The sequence below is a fragment of the Salminus brasiliensis genome, chromosome 17, assembly GCF_030463535.1.
Source record: "Salminus brasiliensis chromosome 17, fSalBra1.hap2, whole genome shotgun sequence".
Classification (NCBI taxonomy): domain Eukaryota; kingdom Metazoa; phylum Chordata; class Actinopteri; order Characiformes; family Bryconidae; genus Salminus; species Salminus brasiliensis.
The window spans coordinates 27,905,677-27,924,253 of NC_132894.1; the positions used below are offsets into that span (position 1 = coordinate 27,905,677).

General features: G+C 41.9%; 1 protein-coding gene across 2 annotated transcripts in view; it reads right to left on the reverse strand.

Annotated features, from left to right (window-relative positions):
* Window positions 1-8,114: 8,114 nt before the first annotated feature.
* Window positions 8,115-18,577, reverse strand: part of sbf2 (SET binding factor 2) — a 115,203-nt gene continuing 104,740 nt past the window's right edge. For both annotated transcript variants that reach the window (XM_072661191.1, XM_072661190.1), the window contains 11 exons: window positions 17,800-17,976; window positions 17,161-17,262; window positions 15,135-15,320; window positions 13,128-13,254; window positions 12,640-12,767; window positions 10,713-10,937; window positions 10,480-10,587; window positions 10,064-10,254; window positions 9,891-9,978; window positions 9,663-9,794; window positions 8,115-9,552 (listed from right to left, as the gene is read on the reverse strand). In XM_072661191.1, the coding sequence (XP_072517292.1) occupies window positions 9,454-9,552; window positions 9,663-9,794; window positions 9,891-9,978; window positions 10,064-10,254; window positions 10,480-10,587; window positions 10,713-10,937; window positions 12,640-12,767; window positions 13,128-13,254; window positions 15,135-15,320; window positions 17,161-17,262; window positions 17,800-17,976 (1,563 nt within the window). In that variant the 3' untranslated portion in view covers window positions 8,115-9,453. The remainder of the gene's footprint in view (window positions 9,553-9,662; window positions 9,795-9,890; window positions 9,979-10,063; window positions 10,255-10,479; window positions 10,588-10,712; window positions 10,938-12,639; window positions 12,768-13,127; window positions 13,255-15,134; window positions 15,321-17,160; window positions 17,263-17,799; window positions 17,977-18,577) is intronic.

Here is an 18,577-nt window from a genome sequence, read left to right on the forward strand (position 1 = left end):
AACCTAGTAGACCTATAATGCTGGTGAACCTCATCAGTTAGGCCAGTAAGTACCACATATACCGATTAGAGGATGTTGAGTTTTTATGACTGGAAGGAGAGGATTAAAATACACAGTCAGAGTCTGCTAAAAATAGCACAGATCCTCTCAGTAAGTGATGGATTTCCAGGAAGCAGGACTGAGCATGACTGAGCATGTTGTCTAGTGGACAGGTGTGTACTATGAGCTAAAGCTGAATGTGCTCTGCGTGTTCCTCTGGTAATCACCATTCTGCATGCTTGTGTCACACTCACATTGTGCACATTGCTGATTTGCTGTATGAATGAGAACAGCTGGAAACCCCGATAACTTCAGACAAGAACATCTGTTCTGCGTTCCTCCGGCCAGCAACAATCTGAAGTATCTCAGTCACCCTGACATGCGATGCAACGATAATCTGACCTTGACCAGTTATGATGTTGGAATGAGGGCAACGCAGAACAATCAGTTATGAGCTCATAATGACCGTCTGTTCATAGACAAGATATCGTTAAACACTTTTTGGCAACCTTCCTCTTTAAATAGAGACAATGTCAAAGGACCAGGGATGTCATTTTTATATCCACTGCACGTCCAATTACTCAATGGATCGCATGAATGACATTCATCCTCTTAGGCCAGATGAGGCCTGATGGGCTGAAGATTTTCAGGCTGGCTGACTATGAGATGAATTTAAAAGCATCTCACAGGACAGCTTTTTTATGACTTCAGTCATTGAGTGCATATCCAAAAGATTCATGGCCCTCTTGCGACGGGCCTGTTAACCACCATTTCTCCACAAGAGCCCGTTTGTCCCATTCCAAAGGCTCCGGGGGGACCCACTCTTCCGCTGAATCCCTCTTTTCTGGCCTGGCTGCTTGATCCCCCTCTCCTCGCCTCCTCGGCTATATTTGGAGAACATTGCTAGCGCGCCCCAAGACCAGATGTTTGGTCAGGGCCCACACCTGCACACAGCAGAAGGCAGCTGGGACGGAGACAGAACGCCCTCGGACTATCCCCCGCAGGCCTGGCGCTGTTGGCTGTGCTCAGAGGCATGAGTGTTGAAGGGTTTAGCTTATCACGGAAGAATTTGTATTTTCTTTTCATTCTAATGTGTCCTCATTTAAATGTGTTTAGAGTTACTTGTCCAACTCAGGGGTGGAACCGGACCTGCCCTAGAAATATCTCCTACATCACAAACCAGGAATTTGTTCAATGGAAAATATAAAGCACATAAAATGTTGGTTTTAATACCATTCATTAAAATAATAAAAAGCATCCCACATATATCTACTACATCTTAGCCAAAAGTGCAGTGAGTGCAAATGTTACAACAAAAGCTGGGAATAGTTACTCGTCTAAAAGTCTAGTGTTGATGCAAAAATGAAACTTTATATATTTGTCATGTTTTTCAACCTCAATATATATATATATATATATATATATATATATATATATATATATATATATATATATAGCATTAATAAAAATAGGCCAAATATGTCAATTGTGGCAACAAACCTTGTGTATTTCCTTCCCAAAACTTCTAATAGATGACCTGTTTTGAGTTTATATAGTAGAGTAAGGACTTCTCAGTAATAGAGTACCACGTGGAGGCTGTACTTTGGTTTGGCTAGACGTTTATAAAGTCAGATTGATCAGTATTTGGACACACACTGTACCACTGTACACCACCTCAATGGATTTGAAATTAAGCCACTGAGCTGTGACTAAAGTGTAGACTTTCATAATTGCTTTAATTCAAGAAGTTGAGGAATCACAGACATTTTTATCTAGTCCCTATATTTTCACAGGCTGAGTTAACTAATGTCTTTATAAATATGAGGAATATTTTTATATACATCCTTTGTATTCCTTTGTATTCAATGACTACCTGAAGTCTGAAAAGCCATGGACATCATCAAATGCAACATTTCCTCCCGTGAGTTGATTAACTAGGCCAATTTAGCAGCCGCCTTCAGTTCCTGCTTGATTGTAGGTCTTTTAGCCTTTTTGTCTTCAGGAAAGGAAAATCACACTCCACTGGGCTGATTTCAGAACATTTTTCTGCTTTAAGAAGCTCTTGAGTTGCTTTCACTGTATGTTTTGGGTCATTATCCATCTGAACAGCTAAACGCCATCACTTCTGTAAAATGTGACTGAATCTAATTAAAAGGTATTGATCTATACACATCAAATCCATCCTGCTACATCTATCAGCAGTCACATTGCCAATACACACCATGACCCAGTTCCATTAAGAGCCATACATGTCTATGCTATAACAGTGCCTCCACCATGTTTGACAGATAATGTGGTATGCTTCAGGCCATGAATCCTTTCTTTTCTTCTCCATACTCAAGTAAAGTTTCCAAATGTTTTATAACCTTTGCCGACAGTCTTGTTCTAGAAGTGGTCAGAGCTGAATCTTGCCACTAGTTTGCATCTTGAGGAAAACTCTTCTGAGGTTGTGTACAAAAGCATAATTACAAAAGTTACAATGTGGCTTTCCAAACGCTGACGGACCTGACTGTATATGCTTAACAAGTGCACACAGTGTCATTGATGCAAAGCACTCAAAGCAAGTCAAGTACTAATAGTGCCCTCTTGTGGAGAATTTCAACCTGCTAAACGTGAGTGGGCATGTGTGTGGGTTACTACCAGGTCTGTTTGGTGTGCAACATCTAAAAATACTGCTGTTGGCTGCTGTAAACCTGACTTCTCTAGAGAGAAATCTAGAGAGAGTTTAATAATATAAAGTTTATAATATAAAGTTCTGCGACTTTTATCATACATAAAGAGTTTCAGAGTGAAAATTGAGAAATTTGTCCATTGGCTCTAAAAATTCACTGTTTGGTCAGAGAAAATGTTCTGAATTCAAAAGTCCAGTGCAGAGTTATGAGGTGACTTAATTTTGGGAGATGGACCTAACACCAATGCCTCCTCCTTATATATATATATATATATATATATATATATATATATACCCTTCACTCTCACTTCTCCTAGAACAACATCAAACCCACCACCACCCACCAAGCTGCCCAGAAGTCGGGAAAGCCTCACCAATCCCAAATTGAAAATCTAAGAAGGCAGCACCACGCATCAGCAGTAAAAAAACAGTATAATACAGTCTATCAGCACTTCTGTCTATTTGTGTCTCATTAAGTCAGTCAGTCGTACACTCAGTACTGTCCAACCTCTCCATCTGTGGACGTGTTTCCATGATGCTTGGATGAGCAAAACACAGCACAATGCCTTGTTATCAACTGGTATTGCTAACAATGCTAACCCAGGACAATACTAATAATGCCAGGACATAAAACATGGGACATATTTTGGTTAGATTCACCATAAAACGCAGGTATAAATCAGTTGCGGGAAACTGCATAAGCAGTGCACGTCACCTTTTCTGTCTTCACAGCGCCACAGAGGCGCCGGTGAGGCTTCACTGTACTCCTCTGCCTCGCTCATTACTGCAAGTGAGAAGACTTGGCTCGGGAGAGCCCGGGGCCCTGCAGCGGCAGGGCTGTTCCAGCAGTGTCTTCTTACCTCTAATTGAGAGAAGTGAGAGAGGTCCTGTTCAGGTCCCTCAGAACAAAGAGGAGATTTGTTGGTGTCACATTTTGCTCAGAGGACTCCAGGAAGCAGCCGTGTTCGTGAGGCCAGTCACTCTGAGTCACCCTCGCTATCCAGTAACACAGAGATCTGCTTTAAAGATAAAAAGGTAACATGTGCACTGCTTGCACTACATAACTTTGCACAGTGTTGTTTACTGTGTCAGGAGCGCATGACTAACTGCACACATACACTGCACCTATTCATTAAACAGCTGCTACTTAAATCATCTGTTCCATCTCGGCTTGTACCACAGGGGTCATCACGTTTCTCACAGAGGAGATAGACTTCGGGCGGGTGTTTATAAGAATTCATTACAAACAAGTAAGTTCAATTAATTAAAGCAGCGTTATGTGAGAATTGTGAGGCATTCCTTGCTCTTGGGCGGGCTCTACAGTTGGAAAGTGTAAGTCATGCTCTGAGACAATCCAAAAGGACATGCTTTACACATGCATTTCTGGACAAGCTGAGAGATACAGAACCGTCACTGAAAGTGAAAGACTGCATGTGGACTGAGGCGGGAGGGTAATATTACTGGATTTTACCCAAAGGTGACTTGGGTTCGCCAGTGGTACACAGTTCTTCACCGGAGTAGCATAGTGTAGTCCATCTACCAAAATTAAAGTACTTAGTAACTCCACTTTTAAGGTAAAATTACCTTAACATTTTTTTTTACATGTAATCCAGCTCTTGGGCTAACTTTCTGACATGTAACAACCTATAGGTTTTCCACAAGGGGGGCGTTATCACTCCAGTATCACTCCAGTCACTGAAAGGAAACAAGTCTGAACACACAGCAGGCTAAGCTAAAGAGGAATTGAAGGATATTGATGTATTGAAAGATTCACAGTGAAGGATGTTCTGCACAAATGAATCAGCACAAAAATACTTGGACAAACAAACAAACAGAAGGACAGATTGTCTGGAAAACAAATAAGGGCTATTCTTTGCTCCTCACAAACCAGGCCTCACAGACCAAGACTTTTATTTTGACAGCTCATTGCTGGGTTTCCGATTTGCATCTGGCTCGTTCTGTAGCACACTGCGTTTTGCAACTAGGTTGCAGGTAAGCGACCTTGTGTGCAAACATTGCTGAGCAGTGAAACGATGCACCACGAAAACACTCGGCTATCTTGTCATCAAGTAATTTGCTCTGTGCAGCAGAACAGATTTATACACTTGAAAAGTAAAAAGCAGTATTTATTTATTTATTTATTTATTTATTTATTTATTTTGTGGAACGTCAGCAGCAGCATCCTAAATCCAAGCAGTATAAAAGCACTTCACAGAGCAGCTTACTGTCAACCGTACTGTGTACTGGTCAAAGTTAGATGTGAACGGTTTGGTCGTTATGCAGAAGGGTGATTAAGGAGGGTTAAGAAGGGTTACTGCTTATTGTCAACAACAGAGAAACATCAATGGCTAGGCCTATTTGTCATGTCTTGTGTGAAATATGTTCTTGCCGGATGCATGGGAATGTTTACAGAACCACAGTAGCCTCAGTACTTCAAAACAGATGAAAGTGGTGGAGGCAAAAAAAAATAAAAAATACAGAAGTTACTGACGATACAGAGACACAGAGACCCCACTTATGACTTGATGCCAGAATTACAAATTGGGAACTTGTTGAATAGGATAAGTACACTGTGTAGCCAACAGCGTATGGGAACCTGCAATGGTCCGCTGGACAAGATACATGGGAATGCATCTGGTTAGGTACAAAAGAGAGCTGATTTTTTTTTTTTTTTTATCCCAGTGCAAGTGAAAATCTAGTCAATGCAAGAAATATTAACAAATATGGACAAAAGTATTGGGACACCTACACATAAACATCTACAGGAGATTTCAGTCTAAATCTACAGCCATTAATATGCAGCTCCAACAGCTTCCACTCCTCTGGGAAGACTTTCTACAATATGTTGGAGTGTCACTGCCACTTTCACCCTCTCTGCTTCCCGGGTGCAACAACAATGGTGGCCCACTGCTCCGGGCATGTGTGCTCACGGTCACTGTATGTGTGTGTGTGTATTTCATTGCACGAAAGGGTTAAAGGAAGCCAAATTCCATCTGTGTCCAACACTAACGCTAAATATGGTCTTGTCACGTCATGGCTGAGTTGCTGAGTTCCAGTTTTCAATAACACCACAGACAGCTGATGGAGAACGACCTATTCTTTCATTAATGTCTGTAAAGGCAGACTGCATGGCTAGGTGCTTGATTTTCAACTCCTGTTGCAATGGGACTAATTGAAACCGCTGAGGGATGAGGAAGAGGTGTGTCCCAATACTTTTGTCCATATATAGTGTCTATACACAATTAGTAACAACAAATCACATTTTGAAGGGGTGATCTTTGGCTCATTATCATTTAAAGAAGCAGCCGTTCTGAACAGGGATCCTCGTGGGATTGTGACCAGAGCATGTCACAGACATTCAGTACAAGGCCAGGGAACTGTGCTAACTTGTGGAAAAGGGGTATAATAGATCACTCTTAAGGGTACAACATGGTCCAGCTGTTTACCCTAAAGGTAAACTATATTTAGTTTCCCAGGAGAGAGGTGCCTATTTTTAGCTTTTCATGACTTTAACAGAAGCAATTCTAAGGAATATGGGACAGTTATGACCCCGACTAAAGATACTAAAGATCAAGTACCCTTGATGGCACCGTCACATTAACAGATTGGTGGATTTTTTCTAAAGACTAAAGCTTTGAGTTTTGGGAAGCTTTAAGTTGGTGTCTAATTAAAATTGAGCTGAACCTGTAGGAATATGATACCTACGCCCACTAACTATATTAATGCTGATGGGATGTTCAGCAAGCCCTGTTGGACATTTGAATGTCCGTGTATATTTACTGCAGAAACGTGTGAGTATGACACCGGGATGCACTTGAACATATGGTTCTAGTTAGGGGAACAGGCCAGATTAAGCACAGTTGCGTCATCCCATTCCAAGATAGCTCCATCTCAGCATTCAAGCTATAGAGCAGTATTTGTCCAGATGTGTTCTGAGCATAGCAGTGCTGTAATTACGAACTCCAAATTCAAGTAGTTGGATAACTTGAACTCCCCTGATCAAAGGAGGGGCCCAATCTGATTTCACCACATTTTCTAAATAGCCTACTTAATTCCGACATTTCTGCTGGATGACGGGATAATCTACGGACAATAATGTGTAATAATTATGGGGGAGTTGTGGAGGGAGCAGGACAATTGAGGAAAGCATTTTGTTTTTCCAAGAGAAAATGTGACCCCCTCCTCCCCCCCTCACATAGGCTCAGAGCTGCTCACTGGAATTTCACTGGCTACCTAGCATTAGCATTGCATGCTAAATGTAGCCATTATTTGCTAGAACTAGGCAACATTTTTATTCATACTGCTGGAGGTGAGTTTTTAGGCAAATCTTCACCTCATGTCAAACAGAAATACAGAAGGGAAACGTAAATGAAAAGCAAATCAGAGTTCTCAGCTTTTACTGTCACTTTGTCAAGGGGACATTTCTATTGGTACAAATCATAAAATATACACATCATGCAGAAAATTACAAATTTGGGCAAAAAAAAAATTGATTCTCTTTCTGTACAACAATGATACACAACAGCCATTGCAACTAAATATAAATGCTATTAATTGGTTTCATGCTAGCATTTTTTAAAAATAATAATATTTTAAATAGTTTGAAATTATAATAACAATAACTGAATTTCAGTCCATTTTATTTTTTTTAAATATATATATATATATATATATATATATATATATATATATATATATATTGCTATACTTTAACACACAATTTGAAATTATAGGAATGATCTGATATGAATTATACAGACTTCAAACCCCAAATGACAAACTGATGCAAGACTAAAGCAGTGTCATGCAAGAACTGGTAATTTTTGCTCCTGGGCTCCCCCTACAGTTGGGGAGTGTAATTCACTTTTACTCCACTGTAGTAAATACAAATCACGCTATGAGCTCCCACTCATAGACAATGTTGTGAGATACAGAACGGGCATCTGAAGTCAGGATTAGTGGACTTATATACCTCAAGTTTTGCAGTGTTGCGCAAATTCCATAGTGCGTAGCAGAGTTTCAGTCCAACGTGGGAATGACTGAGACGCCATCCTGCTATTGTTAAGATAAATATATGGCTTAATGTTCCTTTACATCACTGGTAGGGAGGCATCTTGTCCCAATAGTTTGGAAGATTCTTTTTTTTGTGCCATAAAACAGAATGATCTACTATTCCAGATAGTTTCGCCTAGCTCTTTGCAGGTTCATGCATCATCATCCTGAACAAGCGAAATCCATTCAAAAATGGTTGAGCTTCACAGTGGATGGACTATTTTCCTTACTGTCCTCCAGTAAGGTACAGCCTAACTGGCATAGTAAAGGTCCGTGGGGCAACTACATCTGTTTTCTTTGTGTTCCCCCTCAGAAATCAATAGAGGACTCAGGGACACAAAATACACTCTGGTTTTAAATCAGACATACGTTCAAGTATTTATTTCAAATAAAAAACAAACATTAGTGGCACTGAAAAACATGGTACAGGGATACAGTAATGTCCTTTTTCAGGTACAGTAACAGACATCTCTCTAGTCAGGTCGCGTTTCTTCAGCTTGGTTTCTTCAAACTGTACATATCCACAGACACAGAGAACTAAACAAAATTGGAGTGGGTGGGGGAGGGAGGTGGGGGGTGTCCTACAGATCCAGACGAGAGCCCTTAAGTTCATTCCGAGAACCTTGGCGAGAACGGAGAGAATCTAGAGTACTTCCCTTCATGTCGAACACAAAGGCTCACAGACAAGCTGACAGAGAGGAAGCGCTTTACCTGGTCAGTATGTAAGACAGATCATTTGTAAAACTGTGTGTTGGTTTCAGTTCAAGGTTAAAAGGTTAGAAAAGCTTACTCCACAGCGGATTTACCGAAGTATAAAAACAGAGCTGAAATGGCACAGCTATTTACAAAGAACATAAAATCAACTATTCTTCTTAAACATACACCAGTTACTCTTTTATGGATACAAAAATAATTTACATCACAAAAACAGACCTGTTATGAGCAGACACATTCATGTATTAAAAAAAAAAAAAAAGCAACATCAATGACTTAAATAGAAACGTCAGGAAATATGTATGCTTTAGTGTGCAAAGTATTTCTGTTTTAGAGTATATGCTTGTATAGACATGTTTGTTTATTGTCCACAGTTATAAAGTAATGCCTTTCGCCTTGTCGTGTTTATGTTAGAAAACGTATATATTTACGGAGTGCATATTGAAGAATTAAGTGCAAATAAACTGCCTCGTTATGTTGTGCATGTTTTAAAAATAGTCAGCAGTTGTTCTTATTTTTTTGGCGGTTCTTTTGCATCTTATAAGCAGCAATACGTTCTTCCTCATCAGAAATATACTTTCTCATTGATTCTACTTGTACTTAATCTTATTTTGAACCCAGAGTTTCTAACAGCTAGTGCTATTGCTTTGTCTCCACTGAATGCAGAAATCAGATGAGCTCTCCTGAAGCCAAGGTCAGGAGCATTTGAGTGGAAACTGCCCGATGGGTAAAACAGACCCATCTGAATGTGAACGAGCCCAGTTCCATAGAGAACCTACTACTGTGGCAGTGATTCTGCTGCCTGAGCGCACACCTTAATAGTAGAGAAGCGAGAGCGCGCTCCTCTGTTCAACAGGCACTGGGGGCTTTGCTATGGTCCTACTAATGCACAGTGAGTCTCCCTGCAAGGAAGAAGACGGCAGTGATGATAAAGAGATGTGAGAACCCGTCCTCGGGCCATCTCAGGGAAGTGGTCTTCACGCGTCCGAGATGCAGCTCTGGATCTTATCCATCCACTGCTGGGCGCTCTGAGCGTTCTCTGCACAGAAGTTGTACATGCGCTTGGTGGTCTTCAGCTGGAGAAAGATTTGGGGTTTTAGAAGGAAGGTAGAAATGGCAAGCATTTGCCAGACACTGCTTAAAGTCAGTGGATAGAAGAAGCTGCATTATGAGTAAGACTACTTACATCAAAGAACGCCTTCTCGCTGATATTTTTGGGCGCTCCTATGGTTGGTGTGGCGATCACAACTGATTCCACCTCAGCCAGGTCTATGTGTCCCCTGGAGCTGATGTCTTCATCCGTATCATAATACCTCAGCTGAACAAACAAGAACACACTCCAGTCAGCCTCTCCCCACCCGAACTGCAAACAAACACATACTCCATGGCACAGAAAGAGTAACGCCCAATTTACCTGATGCTTCGTAATGTCCAGAACAAACCACCTGCGCTTCCAGGCTTTTAGTAATGCACCTCTCTTATACAGGACGCCTTCGAATGACCTGCGAGAACAAGAAAATTAACTGTCTGCCTTACAGCAATCTCGTCATCATGTGAAATCATGTCTCAGCAATGTACAATTCTTACCTGTTCTCTTCATTCTTGGGAGTGAACTGATTGTAAAGAGTGGCAGCTCTGCGGCTAACCCCGTTGGCCGCCGTTGGGCTGCTGTCCTCGCCCAGGCCGCTGTCGGGCAGGTGCAGCATGGAGTGGCGCTGGTAGGCCTGCAGGCTAGAGGTGGGGATCAGACCCGAGATGGACACTGACTGCTTCCGGAGCTACAACAGGAGAGAAATTAATAAGGAGAGGATGTGAATACAGTACTGGTTTATGGTGGGCTTCCCAGAGTTCTTTGTTTTTGGACTTTTGGTGTTCTAAACTCTAGATTAATAAATTCAGCACATCAACTTTTACCATAGCCTGTGAAGGTTTAGAAGAATAATGCACTAAACAGCTGTATGAACATCAACAGGTCAGAGTGTGTGACAATAGTGCCCACTTACATTGCCTTCCTGTTTGAGGTCTTCTTGCACACTGGCTCGCACCTTCTCCAGGGTAGTGTGCCATCGCTCAGGTGCCTGACCCAGCTCCCCTTCCAGTCTCTCAATGTCCTGCAAAAACACACATTCATTCAGTCCAAAATACACTGTGCATACGACCCTACAGTGATCAATCAATCAGTGATACCAGCAGCCACAACGGCTAACAGCAGGAGAGCAGAGCAGACTAGACTTACTGCCAGTAGTTTGGTAATGGCATCTGGTTGAGCGCGGGCAACACTACTGTAGCAGGGCCAGACAATCCTTCTTTTGCTGGTGGCGATAGTGTCTGGCTCTTCGGCGCTCTCTGATGGAACTGCCAACATCCTCCAATCATATGAGGGTCCGGTGGATAGAGTCTCGGCCGTGTAGAACTCCCATTTCGTCAGGTTGGGGACAGAGATGGATGGTTTCAAAACAGGCTACATAAGAAACAGAAAAGAGGATCGATGATGGGTGTTATGCTATGCTGTCTAAACAGCAATGAAGTGTGGACTAATTTACAGTTTGGCTGCTTGGTTGGCAATTGAAATAGCAAAGTATATATCAGCTCAAAAAAATCTCTCATCTTCATCTCGCTTCTGCAGCCTGGCCACCTTTATCAGGAGCTTCGACATACTTGTTCCTTGTTGCAGAAGACTGCTATCCATCCCTCCCTTGAGCTCACTCGGTCAGTTGGATTTGGGCTTCTGCTAAATTTCAGCAGAACACACTAGAAGCTGCATAATATGTCTCTACTATCACGGTTTATGTAGCCGTCTTCTCTAGTAGTTTGGCACCAGCTTAAGGTGCCTCTCTGGGTTCACATAAACTAGTTAGAGGTCTTTAATAATGAAACTAAATGAACTAAAATAAAAAGGGAGGGCGGCAAGAAGATACGCCCACCCCCAGCTGCTACCATCAGAGCTTCCAACAGCGTTGGATTATTTTTGTGTTGCCCCTTTTAAACAATCATGGGCTTCCTTGAATAAAAAAAATGTGCACAGACTACATGTTTTTTGTCATGCCTGTTTAATGGAGAGTCTACAATGTTAATGTTGTTGCCTGCCACTAGCCATTCTGTCCTCCACTTGTAAGTACCGCTGTGGTGGTTAGTAGATAAAATGAAAGATGAAAGATAACACATGGATATCTAAGTAGTAAATGAGCGTCAGGGTTTCTGGTCACTTGGAGTGTTTGAGGAGAGAAGAGGTCCCTGAGGAAGTTGGCGAACAGACAGCCAGCTTGTAAACACTTGTTGTGTCACTCAGAACATCACATATGGCTGACTGGTATCTAATCGTCGTCCTGCTGTTGGCACAGCAAAGGATTATGCACTTGTTAGTACTGCCTTGGCAGTAATCCACTTCTCATGTCATCAAAAAATTAAAAATAAAAATAACTGCGTAATGAATAAATAGCAGCTTCAATTTTTATGAGAATTTTGTTACAAAATGTTACAAAAAAGTGTGGCCCCCTCAAGGGTCAATACAATAGCCTTGCTGGCACTGCCTCTGATGAGACTGACTGATCTCTGATCTTATTCAGCAAAGAACCAAGTCTATAAGCAGCATCAAAACATTTACCACGTCTACCATTTCTGTCAGAACTTTTCCTGCCCTTTGTGTGTCAGTTTACACACATGCTGCAATACAGATGAAGAGATAACAGTGAGCCAGTAAAATAAAAAAATAAAAAATAAAAATCAACTGTTCCAAGAAAGTGCAAAAGCCTTTCTCTTATCTGAGATGTGGGCTCATACAGATCCCACATGTGCCAAAACAGAGGTAAGAGTCAACTTCGCTTCACAAACACAAAACTGATCCTAACCAGAAACTGGATGAGCATGGAGATGCTTCTTTTATGACTCAAGATTGTAGGTCAAGAGTCATTTGTTTTCATGGAACTGAACTGCTCAGGCAAATCAGAGAGGACTGTTTTGGAAGGTCAGAGAGAAGCATGTTTTTTATGCAAAGCACAACATATTAATCACAGATGTAATCTGGGATGTCAGATCGAAATGTTTAGAGACGATAAGTCCACACAACCTCTAGATAAAGTGTACTGGAGGGAAAAAGCCACAAGGGAAAGCGGACACACAGCAGCAGCGTGCCTGATAGAACACACGCTTCCCTCTTTCTTTACCTCTGCCTCAGAGGGACTGTACAGGTAGTTGAAGAAGATTGGACTCCTGCGGTGCATTCTGTTGATACACTCCCAGATACAGATCCCTCTCTTCGCCTGCTTGTCTCCTTTATCCTCAAACAATGTGCCTTTATAGGGAAACAAAGAGCCAGTTGTTAGACAGGCTGCCTACCTACTCCAACATCAGGTGTGAAACCAAAGATAGAAAGAAGACATGTTTGATAAGTGATTCACTTCTGCATGCAGTCCTGCAGGTTTTACAGGCTGTTGGTACCAAAGGGCGTTCCATGGTCCATGCAACTGCATTCTGGGGTCAGTGAGGCTGAGGGTCCCCTTTTGTTGTGTTCAAATACCTTAAGTCTTGCCTCCCTGTCTGTTCATTTCATGGACACACTGCACCTTTTTTCTCTTCCAGTTCTCATGATCATACTGTAGATGAATGTTCAAACTGTCTCACTCCAAAATGGACACAGGTCATGAATACGCACCGTGCTCCAAGCGCTCGTAGTCGGAGTCCAAGAGGAAGTTCTTGAAGCGATTGGAGACGTAGTGGTACGCCAGGAACTTCAGATAGTGCTGATTAAACTCGAACTCCAGGGGGTACTGGTTATGGACCTGGAATGAGAGGGTCAGCCCAACGAATTAGAGCTTCATTTGGCTTGGCCACCATGCTGCGTATTGTGACTACAGTGGCTGCGGCACATAAGCTAACTATTACAAGCAGGACATAGCTCAGCTAAGGGAGCAAAGACCTGTGATATCATCCATTCGAGGGGCTAAGAAGGAAAAACAAAACAATGAGGAGAAAAAAAAAAAGACAATAATGAGGGAAGTCGTCCAACTGTCGGCAGTTGCTAACTTTTTGCTGGTTCTCACATTTGGAGCCACCTGCACTTGCTGGCAAAAACAACAGCTGCTTGGAAGATGAGGCACTTCTATTTTCAGATGCTTTTTGCTATATTTCTCCTGCCTGCAACACTGAGGGACCTTGTGCCTGGGTCACCCTGGCTATCCATGCCTGAGTTTCATCACTCTCGCTGGGAAAGAGCATAGCTGAAGAAAGAGGCTGGGAGTGGCTCTGGGCTCTCCCAGCTGGGAGAGAGAGGGAGAGGGAGAGGGAGAGGGAGAGAGAGAGAGAGAGAGAGAGAGAGAGAGAGAGAGAGAGAGAGAGAGAGAGAGAGTCTGTTCTCAACTCCTAGACTGAGTGATTTATCCTTCAAACAAAAATAATAGTGAAACAGGTAATTTAGAAAAGTTCCGATCGTGGGTTGAAACTCTGTCTGGGCTACGATTGGGAATAAACGTCATAGTACATGAGTACATACCTATTTAAATGGATTCTTATATATGCAGAAAGCTAAAGAAAAACGCAATGCATCATTTAAAATATATAAAATATATATATATTTAATCAGAAAGCAGTTCATATGTGAACAGAAGCAGATACTAATTTACTGTAGGTTATTTAAATTTAAATAAAAACAACACTAAAACATATGCAAACCATAGCAAAACTGAAATGAGGCTGTTGTACTGGTTGAACATGCTCAGTCTGTAAATTCAACCTATATACAGAGATGTCAGATCTCAGTAATGGTGTACATTTTGGTAGATTCTCAATACGGAGCATCAGTTTTCACTAAGTAAAACCTCCCACTAAGCATCTAAGGAGACTACAGCATTGTAAAGTTGGTGTGGGATTCTCAATTATGTTTTTCGTTAATAGATTAATCACTTTCTTGGTCAAATTAAAGGGAATATACTAGAAATGGAATTTAGAAACTGTTTATTGCAGTCGAAACCCTTGAAAATTTGTGCTCTTAACAGATGCTGTCAATGTGTTTGCTCCTGTGGCCCCTTTAGAGGCAAGGACCATGGAAAAATCCCTGAAAAGCAGCATTGTACATACAGTGATAAGGTATAATAAAAACATTTTGTCTAGTAATGCTTTAGACTGCAATGTTTCTGTGATGCTAGTTTGAGCTATTATTGTCAAATAAAAAGTTAAGCAAAGAAAACTAAAAAAAATTTAATTGGGGAGTATTTATTTTTTTTTATAAGTAATTATAGAAAGAAGTGTTCAAAATCTACCTTGCTTAAGTGAAAAGGTAATGCAGCAACATCAGTAATATGATCCGGAAATTGTTCATTCTGAGGTCATCATATTTAGTTTACCATGACTTTTATGGCGCAGCATGAATGTGTATACCCAGTATAACAATGTAAAACGCTGTTTTATGGCTGCAAGAGTGAAAAGTTTGCAAAGTCTTCACATTATCAATACAAGTATCATAGGATGTCCTAGGACGTGAAAGGGTAATTACATACTGATAACTAAGCTTCATTCTCTGCAGCTAACCCTCTTTGGTTGCTCTTCATAGACAAGGCATGAAAAAAAGGAATGTGTTGAACAACAAAATGTTGAGGTGATGGTGGACGTTGAGGGAGGAGAAAAGTATAACTGTAGAAACAGCTAAAACCAGTTTTCTACTTGCCTGGTGCACACAGTCGAGGAATTGCAGGAAGATGGGTGTGAAGCCACTGCCCTGGCTGCTAGGAGTTAGGTTACCGCGCTGGCTGAACTTGTGGCCGAAGGACAACCATTCCTTCTCCACAAGGATCTGGAAGCCCTCCAGTGTCCGGTAGAATGGGTCACTCAGCAGCTGCACCAAAGACACCACCTAGAACAGAGCAGGGCGAGCTTGGTCATATCGAAAGAGCTGCAAATATAGATGTCACATAGAACATACCTTTTTGGCAGTAGCGTAACATCAACTTATCATGATTTATCACCCAGATGCAATCTGTCAGGCAAGACATGCTTGGTATCTGACAGGTGCTTCTTTAGTTAATGCTAGGCTACACTGGACTCATCTCTGTAAATACACTCCAAAACTGATTGAATTGATTTGTTTTAGAATATCTATATAAACAAGTACAAAAATCAATGATTTAGTAAAAATGACCTGGATATACCTTATTTAAACATTTAAGCTAAGTCTGAAAGGCTTCCTTAAATGGTCCATTCAACGATGTAGACAAGGTTCTTTGTGTTTTATTAAGACCAAGTCATTTAAGAAATAAGTCATTTAAACCATCAAGCCAAACAAATGAGGATCTGAATGTGTTTTGAGACATTTTGAGGCATGCAGGAGATGACATTGGTGACAGTCGAAGTCCAGTGCTTGTTAGCTTAGCCTGTCGTGTTGTAACCTACAAAATCATGGATCAGATACACTACATGTTCAAATGTTTTTGGACACCCCTCCTAATAAATGCATTCAGTTACTTTAAGTTGCACCCATTGCTGACACAGATGTGCAAATGCACACACACTTGTCTAGTCCTTGTAGAGAAATACTGCCAACACTATAGGACCCTCTGGAGTAGATAAACATGAGTCTATTGGCATGATGCCTAATGCCAAGTGTGGACTAGTATAAAACATTGAGCAGTAAAGCAGTGGAACTGTGTTCTCTGGAATGGTGCTGCTCCATCCAGTACTTTTGGGCTGAGTTGGAGAGTTGGTAATGACCTCAGTAACGTTCTTGTCACTGAATGCAATAAAATCTTCACAGCAATGTCCCAAAATCTAGTAGAAAGCCTTCCCTGGAAATTAAAGACCGTTATTCCAACAAAAGCAAAACCCTAAATTCCAGAAGAAACTATAAATGGTGAGGTGTCCCAATACTTCTGTCCCTACAGTGTACCAAACATTTCTTGGCGGATCAGCCTCATCTGGTGTCAGGTTTTTGGCCAAACTGTTCTTTTAAGATGGATTACATCAAGCGGCGTGATGGAACACTCATTAGTGAGATTCTCTTGGGGCAAGCTTCACTTTTGACAAGTGTTCAAAAAAAAAAAAAAAAAAAAAAAAAAAAAAAAGACAACATGACGACAGCATGCCAATTTAGCAAAAGTTAACCTGGGGCCTGTTTAGAATTCTCCATTCCCCTTTAACTTCTCCTAGTAGGACATGCTGGACATGTGGTGGATAGAGAAGTCAAGACCTAATATATGACATGATAACACCCTGCACTGGTTCCCCCCAACAGAGCAAATTAACAGTCCATGACAGCCAGAGAATATGGAGCCCATTTAGCCAGAGCATGCCTGACAGACCCTAAGAGAGTGAGAGACAGAGAGAAGGAGATATAGATATATCATTATGCTCTGGTTCTTACACGTGCTTGGCATGGGAGCCCCCCTTCAGTGTGGACTGCTCGGCTTTACAAGCGGGACGGAGCTGAGGACATGCAATGCCCTTACTAATAATGCTGCTCTTGCCTAACCAGTGGACTTGGAAAATTTTAGCTCAGCCTGCAAAAATGTGACAAACCCTGCTTGAACTGCAGCTACAGGAGAAAACTCTTCACAGACTTTGTCCATTCCAATTGTAATCAAGGGCAGATGGTGGAACACAGACTGGAGTCTGCAAGCGAGATCACAACAGCTTGAAGGAGAACTGTTGCAACAACAAATGGTAGGTGTGTCCAGTTTATCTGTGAGTTAAAGTCTCACCTGTGTGGTGATGTCCCAGCCATCCTCTAGGCTCAGCAACACTGAAGATCCACTGTCCAACAACTCTACTAGGATCAGAGCCAGCTGGAGCAGCTTGTGAATCTGTGACAGACACACACACACAAACACACACATACTCTAAAATACATAAGCAGAACACCAAGTCTAATCTCAGAATCTAAGTTTAGAGCTTCCTGTGCATTTATTGTCATGGGTGGCTGGGTATAGGCACAGTTCACTGCTGACTAAGCCCTCTAAAATATCTTGGCAATGAGCCCCACAGATAATATTGTTCTGGCATATGAGTGGCAGGAGGTTCTCGGGGCAAGGGGCTTGAGGGTACACATTTATTAGCATGGTAAGCAACTCGACTGCATTCCCAGCTTTGTTGCACTCTTTCCTTGGGGAGAGCGTACTAGAGGAAGTGTCTTGAAAAGGGGGTCAGAGTCACAGAGAAAGAAAGAGCTCCGGTCTTTCTCACATCCCCCCCAAACAGCAGTACTAGGAAATAGACGGCAGAGAAAGGCCAAGGGGAAGTGCTTCGAGAAACTGAAGAAGTGAAACCATGTATGTACCGCTGAACCAAAAGGAAGCAGGTGGCGAAGGGCGAATGGCGCTGCAGAAAAGCAGAGGGCTCACCTGCAGAATCCACTCGCTCTCTTCCAGTGCCTTGAGGAAGGAATCTTCTGAGTCTGTCGGCATGGCGCTAGGAGCGCACGCACGGAGCAACTTCTTGAAGGAGGCCTTCGCCTGCCGCGTGTCCGCAAACTCCACGGGCACCAGCTCACAGTTGAGCATGGAGTCCAGCTTGAAGCCCTGAGAGAGAAGAGAGTCGGTCTCAACTGGTTCTCACTCTTTTCGCTAAATCACGATGGACACCCCTAGCCCTGCCCTAAGCAGAAACTGAGGTCTGATATCTCATGCAAGCCTGCAGATTGGATTACACACCAACAGTGAATCAAGTACCTAAGACAGTATGTGTATTAATGCTCTACAAAAAGAACGCAGAAAAATGATGTGCAGCACTAGAGCAGCCAAAGAACCCAGTTTGCATTACTGGAGACCCATTTATTGATTTAATAATGATAAAAATGAGCACAGTGGTCCAAATGTAATACAATTGTAGCCAAAACGGGGAAATGTTATCACTAAATCACGACTTTTATAAATGGCTATTGGGAATATTGTATTAGCTAGCAGATTTATAGCCATTAAAAAAAAATGTGCTGTCCAGATATTACACACACAAAAGAGTTCTCACACTTCAACACTGGGAATCTTTACAAATGGAAGGGAAAAAACTGACACTTGGATAGTGAAATGGTCTCATGATGCTCTTCTGATGTAACACCTTAAACTAACACTGATGTGCCTTGACAAAAAGCTAGAGTCTAGCACTCTGTTACGCAGCCTTCAT